The sequence below is a fragment of the Perissodus microlepis genome, chromosome 5 (genome assembly GCF_051167445.1).
Source record: "Perissodus microlepis isolate ML-2025 ecotype Zambia chromosome 5, ASM5116744v1, whole genome shotgun sequence".
In the NCBI taxonomy this organism is placed as follows: Eukaryota; Metazoa; Chordata; class Actinopteri; order Cichliformes; family Cichlidae; genus Perissodus; species Perissodus microlepis.
In genome coordinates this window covers 23,213,899-23,236,990 of record NC_140465.1, presented here as the reverse complement: position 1 = coordinate 23,236,990, position 23,092 = coordinate 23,213,899, and the positions used below count along the sequence as shown (strand labels likewise).

The 23,092-nt window shown below is 39.4% G+C and overlaps 1 protein-coding gene across 1 annotated transcript in view; it reads right to left on the bottom strand.

Annotated features, from left to right (window-relative positions):
* Positions 1–23,092, bottom strand: part of ca16b (carbonic anhydrase XVI b) — a 111,833-nt gene that overhangs the window by 33,710 nt on the left and 55,031 nt on the right. The window contains exons 3-5 of the mRNA XM_084928892.1: positions 22,869–23,048; positions 9,927–10,075; positions 2,033–2,128 (exon numbers count right to left, since the gene is read on the bottom strand). Coding sequence (XP_084785018.1) covers positions 2,033–2,128; positions 9,927–10,075; positions 22,869–23,048 — 425 coding nt within the window. The remainder of the gene's footprint in view (positions 1–2,032; positions 2,129–9,926; positions 10,076–22,868; positions 23,049–23,092) is intronic.

Below are 23,092 nucleotides of genomic sequence, written 5' to 3'. Positions count from 1 at the left end.
CAGTACTGATAGAGTGACTTCATATCAAATGTCTTTACTCATCCGATAGGATTTTCATTATGATGTAGATGCATGAAAATCATTTTCAATAGTGTACATTTTACAGATGAAGGTAGGGAGAATGAGCTCACGAGTGTGCTTCCTAATGCTACGAAACTCAATAGAACGAAATGGTGGCAAAAATAACTCAATATCTGTCTGCTGAGGCACAGGTTTGCCGAGGACTCGGTGCTTTTACAGTCGAGTCGCAGAGTATACTGATAAATTCTGTCTGAGAGAGCTGTCTCATCCATTTTCCCAAATGCCAAATATTTTTCCAAACAAATGCACATTTTCTGGTCTTTGCAGATCTACGGGTAGTATCCATGTGTGGCCTGTGACCTAGAATGTAGATCCCACACAAAAGGGGGAAAATGGGGGGAAAAAAAACAACTAGAGATGAACATCGTGATGTTCACTGAGCAACATTCAGGGAGACACTTTCTGAAACTTTTTTCGATTTTTGAAAAATCCACATCTGATTTTCTTTTTTTCCAGATGATTTAAAATGTTTTAATGACCACAGCAGTCCTCCTCCTGTGCCGTCTCCAGAGGACTGGTGATGATGCCTTCTTTATCTGTTGGGCTGGCAGTTCATTGTTTGAAATGACAAAAGATGAGCAATATTGCTCAGTCCAACGCTTTTAAATATTCCCAGCGTCCCACTTAAGAGACAAGACTGGACAAAAACAGTGTTGGGATGCGGGGACCAATAATACCTTGCTCGACATTAATTCAGGTCAGTCAGAGGAGAGTAATTGTTTGGAGCTGAATGCTGAATGTGGATAATATGCACACCTTAGAGGCCATTAATAGGCCTTTGGGGAGCAGAGGAAGAATACTTTTCATTGATTAGAAATAGTAAATCTGAGCCAGTGTGTGCATGCCCGCTTAAAAACCTTCCCACTGTAAACTGTTTTTCCAACAAATTGTGTATGGTGGTGCTAATTGCAGTAAGCAATAGGGCTGTCAGGACCCAGCGGAGCCATTTAGGTCCTCGTGCACACGCGGTTCATCATTGTCTAAGAGCAGACCTACATTGCAAACACCTGTGTCCCGATTCCAGCCTACCTCAGTCGAAGAACAGAACCTTTTCTATAAACTATTAAGGTGAAGGTTAGCAGATATTCATCAGCTGCCACCAACTGTAAAGTTGTTGCTAATAGAAATTAGTCTAACAGAGATAGAAACCGCGGAGTTCTCAGTGCTGCTGCTTAAATCTTGGAGGTGTTTGCACACCTAATAGAAATTAGGACCATTGTTGCCCATTAAGAGCTTACGTGCTCAGATCTTCAGGGGACAATTTGTAGTATCTCAGCAAACAATCTGCTGTGTGCCACAGAACAAGAAATACAATCAGCAACCAGCTGGAGAGGAAATTTCCTATCGCAACGCAGGTGCCAAAGATCATTCCTAATAAATATTTATCATTTACGGACTTGAAAAATTTATATGATTACCTTTCTCAAAATTGGACCAAAAACAATCCCAATCTTAAATCCATAGTTCCAATTCCCAGTTTTAATCCTCTTTGACTCCTACAGGCAGCTTCCTTTTATCTATTCCATTTATTCACTCATCTCCTTGGTTTTGTAAATGATCTCTTACAGCTGGCAGCAAGTCATTTCATACAACAGTGAAAAAGGATATTTTCCATCAATATTTCCAGCAACTACACCCAGAGCTACTACAACGAGGTTTTACTCTTCTGAGACCTCTGATGAGGAAACTAAGCTGTGCTATGAAGGATGCACACTCATAAGGCTGATAGTAATGTCAGTAACTTTTACTGATGTCTGCTCATAAAACACCAATGATGCCATCCATCACAGTTCAGCTGAGAGGAACTTGAATGTGTATTAAATTTCATGGTAGGTCATCAATTGGGTATTTAGTCTGGACCTAAATGGTTGCCCAGTCCAAAAGACAAGTGCTGCAGTGCATTGTTGGATTTTCTTGTGGACCTCAAACTCCAACTCTGCTGATACTTTACCTCGAAGAAGATGGCCATGGCAGCAACGATGCGTCTTTCCTTAATGGCAGCACTGAGGCTGTCAAAGTCATCCGGATTGTAAAGGTAGATCTGCATCTGGGGTGGGAAACAGAGCATAAACAGCTTAAGGAGTGGACAAGGAGAGCGAACAGTCCTGTCATCAATCACTTGGACACACTGCTGAGGAGCTGATGAAAAGCTGTTTTGAGGGGCATAAAAGAGGGTGTATTTATCACTCCTATAAATCTCCCATAATCTGTGTCATTCCTTTTTGTGTGCTGCCACTCCTGGAGGATGTTAGAGAAATACAGCATCCCATTCCTCAGGGTGACTGTCCTAACAGACAGTCACGAGCAGAGAGGAAAAACTGGAGGAACGTGATCCCCCCTTGTGCTGAGATCTAACAGAATGGCATTCTTCTGATCACTGCTTAAATTACCTTAAATCACCCACAAACACCGCTTCGGATTTCAAAACAAAGCTTTGGGCGTGTGGGTTGTAACGGAAAACCAGCATACAGAGAATACACCATATATAGAATGTACCATGCCTTGGGTTTTCAATTAAAAAGAAAAAAAACCCCTCTTCTTTTCATATTTCAAAGCAGACATATAACCGTAATGCTGACCAGAATCAGCAAATGATTCTAAAAGTAGCAATTGGAGCTGTCTATCATCGCACATTCAAGCCTCTTTAAATTGAAAAACCCTTTCATGTCACTGAACCGAGTTAATTGGCAATAAGAAAAAGGTCCTAGATGTTGATTTAATTAAAGGGTATGCATGCCTTTTTTTCTTTTCAAAGGAAAATTACGAGAAGCCACAAACCACACGTGGCTGTGCTGACAACAGATTCAAAAAGTCAAAGTAAATAAGTGTATAAATCCATTAATGCTAACCATCAGCTTTAACCAGGTACAAAATTACTCAGATAATTTAAGTTAATCAGTTTCCTTCAGAGTTCCTTTAACTGCAGCCTTTAATGGAACTAATTTGTTGTCTGAGAACTCAGCAAGAAAGAGCACCGGCCATTCATCACCCTTCAGATGTTATTAACTACTTTACCCAATTAAGCTCACCCCCTTAGGCTTCATTTACTCAGAGAGACTGGCTCATGTGACCTGCTCTTGTTAACAGCACACTTTGGAAAACTGGATTCTTCATCGCAGTGAAAACAGTAAAGGAATTTCAATTATTTGATTGCAGAATTACAACATTTTGTTTTTAGCTTTGTCAGAATCCCTGCTCTTTAGAGTGAGCTTTATCCACGCTTACAGATAGCGCTCAAAGTCGTTGAAAAAGGAGCAGATTGTCTGACCAATCTTTAAGCTATGAGTAATGCATAGAGATATGCTGTCCACATACTCTGAGCCTCCATCTATAGCAACCCATTTTTTTTCGCCACCAAGTGAGTGTGAACACAAGTGCTGAAAGCTGTTCTGCAATCCCGAGTTCCATTTAGGCGCACACAGGTGAAAAACAAAGTCATGTTTGGCGTGATTTCCCAAGACGGCAAAATATTGAGGCAAGACACAAAATCTACAAGAAATAAGTTTGTTGGCGGAGGGAGCTTAGATGTTATCACAGTATCACAAATGCATTTCTTCTTTCCTTTACAACAAGTGTGCTACTGCAGCATTTTGTCATTAACAGATAAATCTCTCCATTCTTGCACTCCAATCGCACATAATCATCTTCGTTATCATTTTACTTGGGCACCTACAAAGTGCTAGAGATTTCATTTTCAAGACGAATAAAGTGTCAATAAGTGTGTTAATTTGCACAGTAGGTGCTGCTGAACAACTAAATTAAACTTAGTATTTCACATTACAAATGACTGACAGAACTTTACAAAGTAAAAGACAGCACATGATGGAAATCTGTGAACTGTATCTAAAAGATGGAAGTGTCAACTATGACGCCGTTTCACATAACTTGTTACTGACAAATAGTTAGCGAGCCAGCACACCCCGTTTGACTCTAATAATGACCGTGACATACAAAATAAATTTAATTTTAGTCAATATGACCTGAAAATAGTGATTTAGACTATAAAATCAACAGAAAAATGTTTACTGAGGTTATAAATCATAGAAACTAGGGGCAAATTTTTTTATAAGCATCTATAAAAATTAAGCACCTTGGCAACCAGCAGCTTCTCAGCCAGAGAAGCTAAGCTCATCCAGTCTATGTAACTAATGCTGTGTCTCAAATTGCGCATTTCCATGCTTAACACAGTGCTAATAGTGAGCGTAAGTGTATTCACACTGACAAATACAACTACATGAGGGACCTGTAGAGGTACCCAAATGAAATGATGCAACTCATAATGGCCAATATAACTGTGTGTGCTTTTCCCCTTTAACTCACCCATCTCGGCTGTGAAGCAGAAGGGAAGGGATCAGCCAGGAGGGGGAGAAGCTGCTGTCAGCGACAATACTGAATCCAATGCTAAGCAAGCGGCTAACTTTTTTATCTCCATCCATTAAAGTAACATTTGTTGTGGTGTTGCTTGGTGTTTATGCGTGTTGAAAGGTAGTCTTTGTTGTAGAAAAATCTACTATTATACGAGTAGTCAGAAGACTGAACAAGATGCTCACGAAATGCAGCAGCCATGGAGCAAATGATTCGAGTCGGCACTACCCTGTCAGAATTTGTTTCGTAAGAACGCGTGTTGTGTAGTTAGTCTCTTGAGTTATTCAAAACAAGACAATATATGTGTCAGTAAGCACAGGCATCACTGATGTACATTTAAAATGACAGCATCCGAACTAATTGTTTGCTAGAGTAAGAGTGGAACAAATATATCTCCACTTCAATGTAAAAGACTTACCAAGTACATACAGTACAATCTATACTATAGCTAGCTATCTAGCTCTTTATTTCTAAACTTTATTCACATATAAATATACACACATCCATATTTCTTTTCACCAGTTTTGTTCTTGTAACACTATCTGGATTTGTTTGCAATTTTTGTAATTGGTTGTGTGCGTGTGCGTGTGTGTCCCCTCTTTTAAACATCTTTTGCTTATTTGAGTTATCTCAGTGGTGCAGTACACTGAGATTTCAGGCTCAGCATACATCGGCTGGCCAATATTATCGACCGTTTCTGGCCTATTGAGGGGCTTTACTTGGCCCAGAAGATAATTCAGCAAAATATGCTCAAGGAAACGTTGCATCAGAGATTGTTAAGCAAAACACGCTCTGACTGCATTATTTCTGATCATCTCAGCACTGTCTGCAGCACAGAGTACCAGAGTAGGATCCATTTAGAGTCACTGTAAGTTACTTTTTTTTTTTTTTTTAAATTAATACACATATATTGCTGTAAAGCAATTAACTGTGATCCTTTTAGTATAACATCAAACCACTAAAAACAAACTTTTCTTTTCAGGAAATTGGCATCTATAATGTCCTTTACAATTGTTCTCTTGCTTTATTGAAAATGCAGATAACTTTTATTTTAGGATTTACAATATTTTGTTTAAAGAGTTTATGAATACTGAGTGGATTAACCATTATAGCAATAGAAAGTAATTTTGGTAATTACCAATACTATTATGTTTAATGCAGTTGTGGCATAAACTTTATATTGGGTAGCGGCCTAATAAATCTGTTAAGGACTGTACATAAAAAAAAAAAAATTGCTGATATGCCAATATCAGCCAATATATGGACCGGCCCCATCCTTAAATCTTTTCCAGTAGTTATTAGGGAGCTGAGGATATCTAATGGAGTGGCCCTTCGCTCATTGGACACTCATCTTTACTCAACTTCTCCCTTTCTTACTGTACACTCACCTCAACACTTTTCATACATCCCTAGTACTGTGTGCAAACGCATACCCTTCGAAGCTGTGATTTGTAATCCATGTATAATTAATCTAACCTTGGTGACACCCTCATATATTATTAGAAAAGATCTCCCTATGGTACCCCGAGGGAGAAAAAAAAATTCCAGTTTCATTTTTCACTCCGCTGTTTGAGCGAACAGGTGGTCCATCTATCGATTTCCCCACTTCACTCCCACGAAAAAGACCGCAGTTAGATTAATGTCAAGCTCAGGAGCCCATTGTTTTGTTTCCCCCCTTTACTTTTTTAAAATAACCATGGTACAAAGCCAGACCTGCTCTATAATACAGCTCGTTGAATTTAAATTTTGTGTTTCGACCCTCTGGACACATGTGAACTACATTTGTATACACTTTAGAGCTTCTGGGCAGGTGGGACAGTAAATCCCCCCCCCTCCTTTTTTTAACACTGAAAAAGCAAAAGCTTTATGCACAGTGTTATATGTGAGTCAGAGCTCAAAGTGACGCATTTAAAGTGGAGAGATAATTAGACAGCAGCAGATTGGAAAACGGTCTCTGTTTAGCAGAGACAAATAAGCCCTGGAGCTCAACCTCCAAGGTCATGCTGTTCAACTCTTGAAGAACAAAAACATATACACAGCAAAAGCCAGCCTCTGCTATAAACGATCACTGGGTACATCAAGCACAAACATTTATACATAGGCTGTAACACGCAGGGATTGGCAGCACACATCGTGTCAGGTTTGATATCATCGTAAATACATCAAATTCTGCCAAGTCATATTAAAAAAAAAAAAGGGAAAAAAAAAGGAAATGGCTAAGGGCTATATCCTACACAACCTCATTTCCCTTCAAAACATATCATTTTATTTCATGTTTGCTTTCTGGTATCTGAGGTAATCTATCATTTCTGGTGTACAGTATGCCAGCTGACTTTTTGATAAGAGGAAGAAAAAAAAAAAAGACCTCCAACTCAGAGCCGCTTTTGTGGTGCACCTTGTACATACATTTCCTTTTCCTACACAGATGGATGTATTTGCTGATGTCTGGAACATTCCTTTTTGTACTTCCTATAGAAAATGTCATCGGGAGCAGCACATTCTGATACAATACAGTCACTATTTGTAGTTACGAGTGGCTTTTGGTGAGCCTACACCCCCCAACACACACACACACTCCCATTATACTGTGCCAAGTCAGTCCTATCTGGGTTGCATGTTCTTGACATGCTTGTTCAAAGAAGACATGGCACAAGAAGAGGGTCACCCATTATTTAAGTTGCAGTGCTCATCCAGAGAGAGCTTCTTTTGAATGAGCCGACAGCACACTTGCTCTGATAAAACCACTGCAGTGATAAAATAGAAAACAGAAAGTAGGACAGCTGATAGCTACAAAGATTTGAGTTCAGAAAAAAAAATTGCAAACAGTGTACATATATCACATTCAAAATCAAATATGAGAGAGCCCTCCTTTCTACTGCCGTGCCCAACTTTTCTACAGTTTTATTATGTCTGTGAAGGTTCTCAGTCATCCAGGTCATCGTAGTCAAAGGAGCTTGTAAAGAAAAGCAGGATAGGTGAGGCCAGGTTTCACAATGAGCTCACCTGAAACCCTGGCTTATTGGGACCCACACCCATTTTCACACCTTGGCTCAGGCGATTAGAGGATCATCAGGGGGTCCTTTTGTTTGTCCCTCTGTGGGGGGATACTCCCACTAGGTTTAAATCTGGGACTCCCCACCATTTCACCTTAGAACTGAAGAAGCTTCTCGGATGAGAGGTGAAACGTCTTCAAGCAACTTAAAGAAGTCCAGACACTTTTCTTTACAAGCTCCTTTGACTACAGTTTTATTAATTAACCTCTGCTGTTGGGTGGTGCGTCATCGGTCACATGTGGCACCACCTATCAGCAGAGGTTAATTAATAAGCATACCCTAGATGTAGCTACAGTTTTTAAATCTAAATAGCCTTACATGCCTGTTGGTAGACACTACAATGTTGGTACTATCAGTGTTCAATAATGCAATCTATCAGTACAAGCTACAATTAACTGAAGTTCCTGAAATACTTGACATGCAGATGGTAACAGAAAACAACTGACAGCCACTTTACATTCAACACCCCACTTCCTTTCATCCCCAGCAGTGTGAAATAGACTGTAAGAAGATTTGCTGAGAAATACAAAGGACCCGCATGCACACATACAGAGACTCCTTCATTTATTAGTGAGATAAAGGCTATAGCAGATGTCCTTTGCAAATGGCAAGAGTTTCATTCTTGATTGCTGCCACACATTAAGGAGCATTCAGTCTAGGGTACCAGTACCATATCCACATTTTTGCAATTTCACTGTCGGCAGACAATTATTCAGTAATTGTAGATGTTTAGCTTTATTTTCTGTGTGTTTGATGATGGATGTGTGTGCTGGCATTACAGCAGAAGTTTATCTTGTGCAGCTGTAACAATATTTTTTACACCTCTGTATGTATGTATGTATGTATGTATGTATGTATGTATGTATGTATGTATGTATGTATGTATGTATATATATATATTTCTATGACTTTGGAATTTTTCCACTTAATTATTATATTATTAATGTGTATTTAACTGGTTCCAAGGCTGGTATGCTTTATGCTTATTTATATAGGGAAACACATATTAGCTTTGGAATCCATGTTCTTTGACAGAGGATTCAATGCAAAACCTTGGTGTACAAAAAAAAAGTATGCTAAGCTACAAATCTATATTTCTCATCTATAAATTGTATTACTGAAAGAAATGCTTTGTTTTCCAACAGCTGTTCAAATTGGCTATTAAAGTAAATTCTTCAGTCTTATTAGGGAGCACACCATCAAAGGAGCCATATGCACAACAGCTTTATAATGGCTGTACATTATCCGGTGCCCTTTAACACTACACTGAACACAAAATTATGTGGCAAAAATAAATCTAATTACCCAGCCATTCAGCATCAAAAGCTGTGCCTGCAGAGATGGCTCCAAAGAGGAGGGCCAAGAAACAAACACAGGAGGCTTCTAGCTGTGTGTTTGGAGATAGGACAGAAAGGCTCACTAACAGCCACTTCCTGATTTCATATGCTGCTAAATTTAAACTAATTATCAACAATTTGACATAAGAGGGGGTAAAAACCGTATTCTATGACCCCACTCTGCAAGAAGAGCATTACACAATTGCAATTCCAATTTTAGACGGCGACTAGGAATGGCTGGCATAAATGATGCATTCAAAGTCACTAATACCTCAATCTATGCATGATATTAAACGTGAAATTTGTGCTTTAATACGTGGAGACAATCAATAATTCAGAGGGGCGTCAGTCTTTACAGCCATGTTACAGGAACTGAACCACTTCCAGTCAGTTTTCTCATGTTAAGCCGGTTCCGTAATGCGATCGTAAGACGCTCCCTATCGCATAAAATCCCATGTGTTTTGAACAACATAATCCCAATTTATTAAAAAGCCTTTCTGTATTGCAAATGTCATAGGCTGTCAAAATGAGGAAAGACACAGATTTCTATCATCAGGGGTACTTTCTCACCAATTATGGCATACGGCTATTTTCTAGTAGACGTGTGAAGACAACAATCTGTAGCAATGTGGCAGCTAGCAAAAGATTATTTAAATAAATGCAAACTAAAGACGATGCACTGTTTCTCATTTTCCTTGGATCCAGAATTTACTTTAAAATATGAAGAGGATTTACTTTGATCCAATGATCTGCCTCAAACTAGTATCGTGTCTTGACTTGAAAACTAATGTTTTTGTGCATCAATATGTTCCCTTAGCTCAGTACAAAGGCTTATGACAGAAATACCTGCAAAAAATTTTAAAGAACTACCAAATCCTTGTCATAAATAATTTGGATAAATATGGGGAAGGGGGGGAGACTTACATGCTGGTGTTTATGGATAAAAAAAAAAATGCTATAAAACTAGTTCAAGCATAAACTTAGAATCTACCAAGGCAATTCACTAATCTCTCTCCAACATTCATTGTTGACCTTCAACACTCCATATCGCACATTTATCAGATTGCATGGTAGCAACATGGCATTTTACCTCTACAGGGAACCTTCTGCCATTTATGCTGTGTTCTGAGCCTGCTGATCCATTACTCTGGCCCCAGTGAAACTCCATCTTCTCAGCCTTAAAGCGCCCTGGCAGTCCAGCCCCTGCTACAAAGTACTCATCCTTCAGGAGTATAGCAACTGGAGAAAAAAAGAAAAGAGAATCGAATCAAACAAGGGAAGAAAATAAGCACACTTGTGTTAAGGCAGGGCAAAGCAGATTAATCATCAAAGAACATGGTCTACAGAAGCTCAGATGGGCAGTCTAAAGTTAGAAAAATAATTTCTGTGCCTATTAACTCAAGATCACGGCTTCATTCTCATTACCCGAATCCTGATTTGTCTTTTATTTTATTTTTTCCCCCAATCACAACTAACTCACTGGCAAGACCAATGTGACAAATCAAACTTACAGCGAGTAGCTAAGTAGCTGTGATTTGCTTTAATGATTAATGCTCGGATGAATTGTCCAAACTCAACAATTCTTTTCTACAACTTGCATTTATTAAACGGATTAACTAAGCTGCGTAGACTGCAGACTTATTCTGAAATAATTAAACTAAAAAATATATATTCATTAAAAACTAAACTATCTGGCAATAAGAAATGTAAAAACCTCAAATTATCTTAATCCTTTGGGGAGTGACTGATGCAAGAGACATTTTCTAACAGTCAGCTCATAAATTGTCATGATTTGTTTTTGTAAGACCTGTAATGCATTTATTAGTGCTCAGACCCTTTCACATTTTCCACAATTTCAAATTTATTACACAAAAAACACATTTTGAGACTATTTTTAAAATATTAAAGATATAAGAATGAAATTTTCAATTTCCTTAACATAATTAGCAAGTGTAGACACCGCTCTATACAGTGTGCCATAGTGAAATGGATGTATAAGAATGAAAACAAATAATTGAGGGTAAGAGAACTCCACGGGTTTGACAGGATTGTGAAAAGGTACAGATCTAGAGAAAGACATCATATTTCTGCAGCAGTGAAAGTGCCACAGAGCTGTATCCTCAAATCATCTTCAAGTTTTGCAGCCACCAGTCATCCTCAGTGTGAGTTTTGCAGGCTAACAGGAACACAACAGTAACTCTTTTGTGCAGACTGGAGAACCTTAATGAACAACAACCATCAGTGCAGCACTCAGCTAATCAGGCATTAATGGTAAAGTGGCCAGAAGGAATCCATACTTCACTAAAAGGTAGACTGAACTCCCAACGTGCGCGGAAGATGCCAGGCACTGAGCACCGCCTCATTAATACATTCCCTACAGTCAAACACGGTGGTGACAGGATCGTGCAAGGAGCGGGAGACTAATCAGGATGGAAGTAAAGATATATGCAGCAATCTTAAGTGAAAATCGTTTCCAGAAGCAGTCGTGATCTCGGACCGAGCGAAAGCTCTAGAAAAAGTCGTACCCAGCTAGATCTCAAACATTAACCTGCCAAAACATCTGTAGAAAGAACAGCAGTGCATCGGTGCTGCCCCTCCAGCATTGTTGAGCTTTATCAATTGTGCCAAGAAGAATGAGAAAAACTTGCAAAAGAAAAGTCTGCCAACCTTGTACAATCATTCCAAGAACACTGCTACTTAAAGCAAAAATAAAAAAAATCAACCCTATGATTAATTATCTAAATACTATGTCAACTCCATGCTAATAAACAAAAACTTATTTTTCCATTGAGCACTGTGTGTGTGCAGATTAATAAGAAAAAACTCTGCCTCTATAGAATGATTCATAAATGAATCTGCAGAATTCAGTGGTGAGCAGATGAGCAATGATCACAATGACGCATCTCAGAGAAAGCTTGCACCGGCCGCCTCCGCTGACCTCGACATTCCACTAATCGACTCAAAGACGCCGCTTTAAAAGTAAAAGCCAGAGTTTCTTTAAGTTGTTGCATGACTCGCTAAAAGACAGCCTTCTCTCACATTGTGAGCTTCTTCCATGCGCTAGCTTTTCACAAGGCTTTAATGCCATTGCCTTTTCTTAATAGCAGCCATTATTGCATTCTCTCTCAAAGCATTACAAACAGTTTCTGCAAGAAAACTTTAATTACATTTTGTGGGGAAAATTAAGCTTTTTGTAGCATTTTAAATCGTTCTATATTAGATAAGTTCATTACAATACTATTTAAGTAAAGGAATTTAATTAGCTTACATACACTGATGTGACTTTAACATGTCTACAATTATAAATTTGTCTCCCCCCAAAAAAATCTGTTAATCCATTTCTAGAAGCTCATCTGAATGTTGTTGCTACCTCTTTGAATTTACATCTGAACTTGTGATTTTATTGCAGAATGAACTAGCACATTTCCTACAAGCCTGCCATTTCTATCAGGGTTTTCATGCAGGATGTAATTAACTCACAGCGGTATTCAATACAGACATTTTTTTTTTTTGCCTCAGTTCTCTGAACTGAGTATCAAAAGCCTAAGAGACAGAAAATGAAGCAGTATAAAAATATTTCCAGCTTGAGAACTTTATGCAAAGTTAAAATATGTAGGAAATTACTTAAACATCGAGAATATCATACTCAAAAACTGATACTTATGGACCATGTTGGTATTTGAGAGAGGAAAAAAAGAAAGCTGGTTGTATCAAAAGTCTCACACGGGCAGCCCATCAAATATTTTCAATGTGGAAATTCTACACCTTTTCAACAAACTACTTGTCAATAAGGTCATGTGACACAGTTGTTGATTCGTTGGAGCCAAGTCTATGAATCCTTTGTTCCGCCAAATCCCAAAGGTGCTCTGTCAGATTGAGATCTGGCGATTGTGGATGGCATTTGTGGACAGTGATGTTCATGTTCAAGAAACTAGTGTGAGATCATTTAAACTTGGTGAACGCCGTTTTATCCTGCTGGATGCAAGGTCATGAACACAGTTACCAACAATACTCAGGTAAGTGTTTAAATCATGTTCAGTTGGTGTGACTGTGGCTCAGGTGGTAGAGCAGATCAGCTACTGACTGGAAGGCTGGTGGTTCGATTCCTGGCTCCCCCAGTCTGCATGCCAAATATCCTTGGGCAAGATACTAACCCCAAATTGCCTTCCGATGCGTTCATCGGAGTGTGAATGTGTGTGAATGTTTATTAGTTGCACTTGAGTTTAGAAGTGCTTGTATGAATGGGTGAATGAGGCATGTTGTATGCAGCGCTTTGAGTACTCCGGGAGAGTAGAAAAGCGCTATATAACACTCAGTCCATTTACCAAGGGTCCTGAAATGGACACACACTATTACACCATCGTCCTCATACTTTTATGTCGTTTATGCCGCATTCTGACCCCACCATCCGAATGTTACGGCTGAAATCGAGACTCATCATCAACGTTTTTCCTATTTTCTATTGTCCAATTTTGGTGAGCATGTACAAATTGTAGCCTCAGTTTCATATTCGCAGAGACGCTCTTCTGCATACCCTGGTTGTTATGACTGGTTATTTGAATTACTGTTACAGTCCTTTCAGCTTGAAGCAGCCCGTCCATTCTCCTCTGACCTCTGGCATCAGCAAGCCATTTTCAAACCAATAACTGCCGCTCACTGGATATTTTCTCTTTTTCGCACCATTTTCTGTAAACTCTAGAAATAGGCAGACCACCCTATCTACCACCAACAACCATGATGAATTTAAAGTAGCTTAAATCACCTTTCTTCCTCATTCTGCACAGTTTAATGTTCAGCAGGTCATCCTCTCCATGTCCACATGCCTAAATGCATTGAGCTGCAGATGTGTGATTGGCTGATTCATTCAATTCAATTCTATTCATATGGCACCAAATTACAGTCGTCTCAAGGCACCTTATATTGTGAGGTAAAGACCCTACAGAAGAAAATGAACCTAATGAAGTGACTGGAAAGTACAGATTGCTCAGATTATAACCTTACGCATCAATGGAAACTTTAAATATCTAACTCAAAGGCTGATGTGTGAGCGGAAGATCTGCAACCCTTCTTCAGAAGTTAAAAAATGTTCTTATGTTTTCATGCATCCGCAGCTACTGGGATTCACCTTAAAAATTCACCTTATCTGCCTGCTGTTACACTCAGAAAGGTTGTGTAATGTTGAGTTTAAGCTGTGTTAAATTTCCACAGCATCTGAAACACCATGGCACAGCAGATTATCATCCCTCCCACTGTCCTGGCTGAGGTTATATGCTAATGCTTCTACAGCCCTTTACCACATCTATGTTTGACATCATTAGCCAGATTAGACCTGGTGCTCCGTCAGTTGATCCCTCTAGTTACAGAGGATTTAGTCAGCCTGTGAATAAGAAAAGCCCACTTTTAATCATTTCACAAAGCAAACTAGGAGGATGAGCATCTGAACAAGCAAACACAGACTGTCAGTAAACAGATAACATGGCGAACAAGTTGTCCTGAGCGAATGAATGGAATCAAAGTAACTCAAACAGACCAGTGACAGGTAGCAGGAAGAAAATGAGTACGAGATCTTGAGAAAAAGAACCAAGAGACAAGACGATCTGAAGAGAGGAGAACATTGTGTGATGAGGGATGATCCGAGCCCCTGTCGTGAGGCAAGAAAGAATCTGCCAGCAGTATTAACGTGCCAGTGCCGCTTAAGCTGAAGGCCCACAGCATGAAGGAGAAGAAACGATGCCGGAGATTTCCAAGACTGAAAGCATCAGGTCAAAGTGAAGGATCAATCTGCACAGGAAATAACTACCCACGGCATTATCATAATTGTGCAACTGCTTTGCAAAACCGCAAAAAACATTTACATAGATGGTAATAAATCCCTGTTACTGCCGTTGTTGAAGTAGTGTAATCCTGTGTGCAACACAAGAAAGCCAAGAAAAGGGGTTGCTGGCTGGCCTTGGGAGTTTCATTAAAAATGCGGCCCTGCGTGTGTTTGAACCCTCCAACAGCAGAGGAGGAATTAGAAGCTAAGCCAAAAAGACCTTGAATCACAGCCTGTGAAAGAAGGGGAGTGTGTGTGAAAGTAAATCCTTGATCAATGCAAATGTCTCTGGGGCCTTCCGATTCCCCATGAATTTGGTTGGGAGTTGTTTGAAATTTTACTGAGAAATGTTTTGTTGAGGAATACTGCTTGAATGGCAGCCAATCAGCCTGATCTCAAAGCAGGTCAAGGCACAAGGGAATGCCATGAAATCAATCGCAATGAACTTTTAAGATCTATTCACTCACTTCTTAATTACAACACTGACTTTTAAATAGTGTAATGTTAAAGCCACTCCCTGGAGGAACTCAGCACTTTGATTCCAGCACCTCCTGGTGGCGATGATGTGTTGAAAAACGCAACGCTCGAAAGAGTCGGGCCATCGATCTCGAGAAAATGCTAAAATTGCTCGAATACTTTGCACAAGTATTGGATTTTAAACGCCAATTTAAAAACTTAAGGTATTTGTGCCATTAAATCAATTATAATGTGTCAAATAACACAAAAGCCAAACATGACAACATGAAGAGTCAATAAAAATGACAAACGTGGCTGAAATCTGCAGCTGCCTTTCCCTTCACAGAGCTCTATACAAAGTGTCAGCTTTTGTTTAGCTTTCATTCTTGAGACTTTAATGTTTTGTTCAGTTTTCAGCATCAGCAGGCAACTGCTTTCAGCAAAACACTGTGAAACATACTACACTCCACCGGCTCAGCTCCAAATGACAGGAACAGTTAGCAGCTAGCTGATGAACATGGTGGAACAATCTGCTCCTAAGAACAAAATATTTCTTTTAGAGGGAAAATAAAACAAGTTTGGCCAATTTGAAAACGCTCCAACTTCAGGATGTCTTCGCATGGACAGAGATGAAGCAGACTTGGTGTATAGACCTAATGTGGCTATAATTCATGATATCAACAACTAGGATGACAAAAAGGGAAATGTAAAGAGGTTATCACGGATCAAAATGATGATTTAGAACATCTTAACCTTCATGAGAACATAGCAAAAAAAAAGTTTGCCAATCTCACCAACCAAAAGCAGTTGAAGACTGCAGCACGGCCAAAATCACGCTAACTGTTTGTGATAATGCAGCTATTAAATGTGATAAATCAGCTAAAAATCGCAAATCTGTAGCAGTCTGTTCCAAATGTATTGCCAACTACACATACAGAAATTCACATTACCTTCTTAAAATCAGACTCAAGCCAGATCGGAAGATCTGAAACTGAAATTCCTCTACAGGTAGTGGAATAGTTGCTGCAGGATGGTGATTTCACAGCAAATTGACAGTCAGTCAGTCTTGCTTTATCTTGGAATATAACCAGAACACTAGCTGCGACCAGTTGAGTCCAATCCCCGATTGCAAGGAGACGTGTCAGACAGGTTGTGCACATTGGCACAGGCTGAATTTGATGGTGACTATTTGCAAACCTTTGCCAATGTCAGTGAGTGTGACCACAGGCAGTCTGAGTCGGACCACGATTACAGTGGTCCCTCGCTATAAGGTGGCCTCTCTGTTTCGCTGATTTTTATTTTTTTGGTGCAATTTTGCATGCTTTTTGTTTTTAAACACCACATTGTGTTCTGCGTCCTGATTGGCTGTAGACCATTGTCAATCAACCTTGTGCCGTGTCTCCTGTACAGCACAGAATCCGTTTAGCTTGTCAAATTTACATAAATCTTCGATCGCTAGCAGTGTGACTTTGAAGTGCTGTACTGTATATTGTAAGTTATCTCCCCAACAAACACAACAATGTCCACGAAACGTTTTGCACTGTCAGAGGCAGCTGCAGTAGCACCAAAGAGTGTTTAAACAACAGAGAAAAGTGTGAAGATGTTCATGCCTGTCTGAGAAAAGTGTATAAAGTGTTTAGTGAGGGGTTTCACAGCCTTAAAACAGCTATAATAATTGTAAAAAAATAAAGTTGATTACTTTTCGGATTTCACCGATAACAGGTTATTTTTAGAACTTAACTCCCGCGATAAACGAGGGGCCACTGTATTTGTTAGGTTGCCTCCCAAAAGACGACCTGTCCAACTGCCTTGCTATCAAAGGTGATCAACAGTGTTGCAGGCTCAGCCTCTGGGCAACCAGTTGGTCGACTGGCTATCCGTCTCTGACGGTCTCCATTTTATTTTTAAATAAATAAAAATAAAATACATAAGATCACAAGGAAACCATCTAGTTTTCCTAGTTGCAAGGAGGCTGACGTTCTGTTTAGCTAAAGCAGTAAAAGAGGTTACAACTTTATAGTAGTTTCATTTAGTGCGTGTTTATATGCCAAATGTACATGCTAAAAAGAAAAATTTTAAAGTTACTTGAAACACTGACAAAAAAATGAATGGAATTGACAATATTTTTATTTGCTTGTTAAAAAAAAAATCCATGTTAACATAAAACTGCTATGACTATTGCGTCTTGTGTTAGCTTTATGCTCAAAATTTGTTTCTGTTGATAAAACTGGCTAAGAAAAAGCAGAACTACGACACAATTAGAAGTAGATCATTTTTAAAAAAAAAAAAAAATCTTATTAATACAAGCCATTTTTTTTACTGGCGTTAAACATCACTTATTCACACAAAATGGCCATATGGTAATGCACTTTTGACTGAAGGTTATACCACTGAGACTAATGATTTGACAATAATGCTACCTCCTGCTTTAGTCTTTTGAAGCAGACCTTGAAAACTAAAGAGCCTTGAATAAAAACTGTGATAATCTAACAGGCAAAAAGAAATGTCATATTGCAGCCAAGCGGAGAAGGGATACAAAATACTAACATTTGACACAGGTCAGGAATAAAGGACCGCTCTACTTATTAAGATGAGTTAGTGGCAATAACAAGAAACCAAGACCCACAGCACTATTACAATCAATGCACTTGATAAACTTTGTCATCTCAGGCAGAGGCTGAATTGAGAACCATCAAAAGAACAAAAGATTGTATTCCTGCTATTCTGTTGACTGAGCTAGACCGAGTAAACAACAAATCAAGGATGCAACAAGTAATGATGTGGAAAACAAAAGATGATGAATGTGAAGGCCAAAAAGTAATCTTCATGCACAGCTTTGCTGAATAGTTGGATCAATAAAGTATTAACAACCTCACCCTGTGAAAATATTTCAAGTGATGATTTCAAGGCCTCTGAGAAACTAATAAAAGTTTACACACTGATTTTAAACACGTTCTGAGCTTCTCTTTTATTCATTTATCTCTCTCTCTATATATATATTTTAGGGTTGAAAGAAATCTATACCTCCATCCATACAAATCTGATTTTCACACATTTCAAAAGAAAAATCATGTACAGTGCTATTGAAAAGTCTTGAGCTGCTCTTCATTTCTTTAAATTTGGTGGGAAAAATGGGAAATTGGTGCAGCAATTATTCAAAAATGTGGTAAATGTAAATACAATTTATGAGACAAAAAACAGTAACGAAGAGAAGATATAATTTAAAATTGGTTCTTTGCTAAGTTGTCTGTTATGTGTAAACACAACACTTGTTCATCCATTGAGTCAGGTGGGGGTTTTTATGTTTGAGTGTTTCATGGGTCACTGTTAAGTGGCTTAACAAACAAAAAAAAGAAGAAAAAAACCACAGTCCTCTTAATATGGTCAGGAACAAGGACTCGACTGAAAATGAGTGAAACTTTTTCTTTGGAACTTGACTATCTTTTCAAAGACCTTCAGAAAGTCTATTGATGAGACTATTTAAAAAAATAAATAAATAATACAAGAGTGTGGTGCCTTGAAAACAAAATATAAAGAAATGAGTGGCTTTAGATACTGGCATAGTACTATATCTATATTTCATATTGGAAATGTAATATTTTCAGTAATTCATCAGTCAAGTCAACCTGTCCTCTCATTAAAAATCCAAAAACCTCCATTCAAGTGAAACTGATTAAATCAAATTTCATGAGACAATGACATGAATTTGCTAAAAAAAAATTAAGTAGACCTCATCTAACTAGCTTTTGCACTGTAATATTCTGTGGCGGTATGGTTTCATTTTCCTGATTTGGACAGTGCTTTAACAATTCAAAATTCCCTTTGTACTGTAAACGTCCAAAAATTGCACCCAGCCGTGTTAGTTCCATTTTTGTAAATAAGCACCCCGCAGCACTGCTCGGCTGTGTCAGTGCCCTTGGTTGTCATGGAGGCTAAAAACTCTCATTATGATCAAATGCAAAGGATGACATTACTCGCAGAGAGAAACCGTGCCAAAAGCGCAGAGATCAATTAGGGTCAAGGTTTTCACACCAGTGGTCCACGGATTTGCTCAGTGGGGGGATAAAAAAAAATTAAGTTCACGGTTTGAAGTAGCAGTCAACAAGTAAACTTCAAAATGCATCTGTAAACAAGGCACTGAACACAAAGAGAATGAGCAAAGCAGAGGAGGAGGATAGTAGAGCCAATAACAAAGAAATCTCTGGATCCACTGATAGATGTACAGAAATCTTGGCAGATACTACTGAGTGTAATTTCAGTGTTTGTGCTGCTGTGGTTTGAAATTTGACATTTCAAGTATAAACTCTCTGAAATCCACATGCTTAAATTCCTGTGATATCATATTGGATAACTTCAGTCTTGCATCACAGCAGTGAAATTATATTTTAAAGCAGTTTCTAGACATAATGACCACATTTTGACTAATCTAGTGATTACATGCAAAGTGAAGCTACATGATTACAATGATCCTGCAAATCAGAGTCCCATATTTCCAGATGAGGATTTTCCTGCTGTATGAGTGTAGCATTACCCCCAATGGTCATAAACAACTACAGATAAAACACATTAAAGCAATCTTAAGTCATGTTGTATAATATAACCGTAGCATGGAAAACTCTGGTCAGTAATTCCCATTACTGTAAAGAGCTAAGTGAGTAGAAGATGAATGATTTCCACATACTGTAAAGTAAAAGATAATTTGCATTTTTTTAAGCACAGGAGAGAGAAAAAATAGAGCCCCACATAACCGTCTCTACACCCTGAGAGATTTGAGCTCTCCGATATCTTTTATCAAGGTCTCGGAGATAAATTAGCTTTTTAGGGATTTGGCTTTTTCACAATCATCCTTAGGAAAGGCCAGGTGATTTAAATATCAAAGCTTTAACTATACAGCGACTCTTCAAACCTTGTCCCAACAATCAGAAGCAATTGGCTCCTCCAAGCAGCGTTTTAGTATGCTAAAAGCTAAAATCCTCCACAAAGCAGGAGAAGGAAAGAAACAAAGGGTTTTCATGTAGCCACTTCCTCAGTTCATGATATAATTAAGAAATAGCAGTGAACAGGAACCGTAGGGTCAATATAAGTTCAGAAAACTTTTTTTTTTTTTCCCCAGAAAGAACTGCTATAAGAATGTGAGCTTTATGGAAATGTCAGGTGGGAAAAATAAACTTTCATGCATCATTATCAGAAAAGTCAGCTTTGGAAATCTGCAAATAAACAGCTAAACAAGCATTTTAGAGACGAGTTCTGTGGACTGGAAAAGTAAAAAAAAATCATTTTGAGACTGCAATAAGCAAAGCTGTTTTGTGCAGGATTTCATAAAAAAAAATGCACTACAGTAGCAACTGCTAAGCAAGGGGATAGCTCGATCGTACTTTTGGCTTGTGTTTCAGCCAGTGGCACGGGAAACATTTCGGTGGTAGAGAGAAGAATGGATTCAATGAAATACCAGCAAATTCTGCAAGCAAACATGAGACCATCTGTATAGATGCTGTAGTAGGAAAGAGGATGGCTTCTACAACAGGATAATGATCCTAAACACACTTTAAAATCCGCAGTGGAGTATCTCAAGAAGCACAGGCCCTGACAGCCACCCCAACTGTGGATCACAAAAGAAAAGACGGTCAAAGACTCTCACAGAACTTTTGTAAAGAAAAGGGTTGAAAAAGCACACCTAAAATGAAAGACTCTAAGCTGGCTGAAAAATGTGTTTACAAACTACGATACTTGCCAGAAGGGGTGTTACTAAGAGCTGACCGTGCTCAGTCTCATGCTTCAGGTTTGTGATTCTCCTCTATTTTGAATAGTAGATGATGGAAATGATTAAATAATCCTGCCCAAATTATCAAAGAAATGTATCTGGTTTGAAAACCAGGTCATCTATTACTCACTTTGTGTATTCACGGGAAGAGAAATTTTAACCAAGGGTACCAAAATCTGCAAGCCACTGTATATAGTTAGGGATTAAATTATTTCAACTCCAGCTGATTTTGTAGGTCAGTCTAGAATTTCAATGGAAGGTTTATTTGAACAGTAAGAGACAGGAACAATATGACATTGGGAGCCTTCGCAACTCGTTACCTGTATAAAAGACAGCCGTCCATAGAAGCAATCATTCTATCTAGATTCCAAACTCTGCACCATGGCCAAGGCCAGAGAGCATTCCAAGCATGTCAGGGACAAGATTGTGAACCAACGCAAGGCTGGAATGGGCTACAAGACCATCACAAAGCAGCTGGGTGAGAAGGTGAAAACAGATGGCGCGATTATTCGCACATGGAAGAACCATAAAATAACTGCCGATCTCCCTCAGTCTGGAGCTCCACGCAAGATCTCGCACGTTTCAATGATAATGAGAACGGTGAGGAACCAGGCCAGAACTACTTGGGAGGAACTTGTCAATGATCTCAAGGCCGCTGGGACCATAGTCACCAACACACTACGCCGAGAAGGACTGAAATCGTGCAGTGCCCGCACAGTCCCCCTGCTCAACAAAGCACGTGTACAAGCCTGTTTGAAGTTTTCCATTGAACATCTCGATGATTCAGAGGAGGACTGGGTGAAATTGTTGTGGTCAGATGAGACCAAAATCGAGCTATTTTGGCCTCAACTCAACTTGCCGTGTTTGGAGGAGGAAGAAAGCTGCATATGACTCCAAGAACACAGTAACCACCGTCAAACACGGAGGTGGAAACATTATGCTTTGGGGGTGTTTTTATGCCAAGGGGACAGGACAACTGCATCGCATCAAAGGGAGAATGGATGGGGCCATGTCAGCTCTTGAGTGAGAACCTCCTTCCCTCAGCAAGGCATTGTAAATGGGTCGTGGGTCAGTATTCCACCATGACAGTGACACACGGCCAAGGCAACAAAAGATTGGCTCAAGAAGAAGCATATTAAGGTCTTGTAGTGGCCAAGTCAGTCCCCAGACCTTAATATGGTAAATGGTAAATGGCCTGTATTTGTACAGCGCTTTACTTAGTCCCTATGGACCCCAAAGCGCTTTACACTACATTCAGTCATCCACCCATTCACACACTGGTGATGGCAAGCTACATTGTGGCCACAGCTGTCCTGGGGCGCACTGACAGAGGCGAGGCTGCCGGACACTGGCGCCACCGGGCCCTCTGACCACCACCAGTAGGCAACGGGTGAAGTGTCTTGCCACAACGACCAAGACTGTCAGAGCCAGGGCTCGAACCGGCAACCTTCCGATTACAAGACAAACTGCCAACTCTTGAGCCACGACCGCCCCATCAAATACCATCAAAAATCTGTGGAGGGGGCTGACGGTTCGAGTTGTCAAACATCAGCCACGAAACATTAATGACCTGGAGAGGATCCGCAAAGAGGAGTGGGACAAAATCCCCCCTGAGATGTGTGCAAGACTTGTGACCAACTGTAAGACTGGTCTGACCTCTATGATTACCAACAATTGTTTTTCCACCAAGTACTACAGCATGTTTTGCAAATACTTATTTCACTCATGCAAATGTAAATTAATTTATAACTTTTTTGAAATGCATTTTTCTGGATTTTATGGTTATTGTTTAAATAAACCCACATCTGAAATCATAGACTGATCATTTCTTTGTTAGTGGGCAAACTTACAAAATCAGCTGGGGTTCAAATCATTTTTTCCCTGGCTGTGTAACCATCACGTGTCATGTCTCAAAATAGCAGTCGTGGAAATTAAAGATGATTGGTATTGCTGCTGCATTGCTTTTCGAATGAGGGATAAACAAATTCTCTACTGCAAACCTGTCTTTCCAGTGTTCTTCATCGTGGTCTGGTTGGAGGACTCTGTGTTGAACTTGTCAAGCTCCAGCTTCAGGTACTCCTGAGAAATCTGAGCTTGTTCATCTGCAATGTCCACAGGTGATTGGTTGTTTCCGGCACATTCTGGGTATAAGGCTGCCCAGCCTCGAGGTCCATGGCTTCCTGCAGAAATAAAAGACACAAGATGTATGATGATTATGCACAAT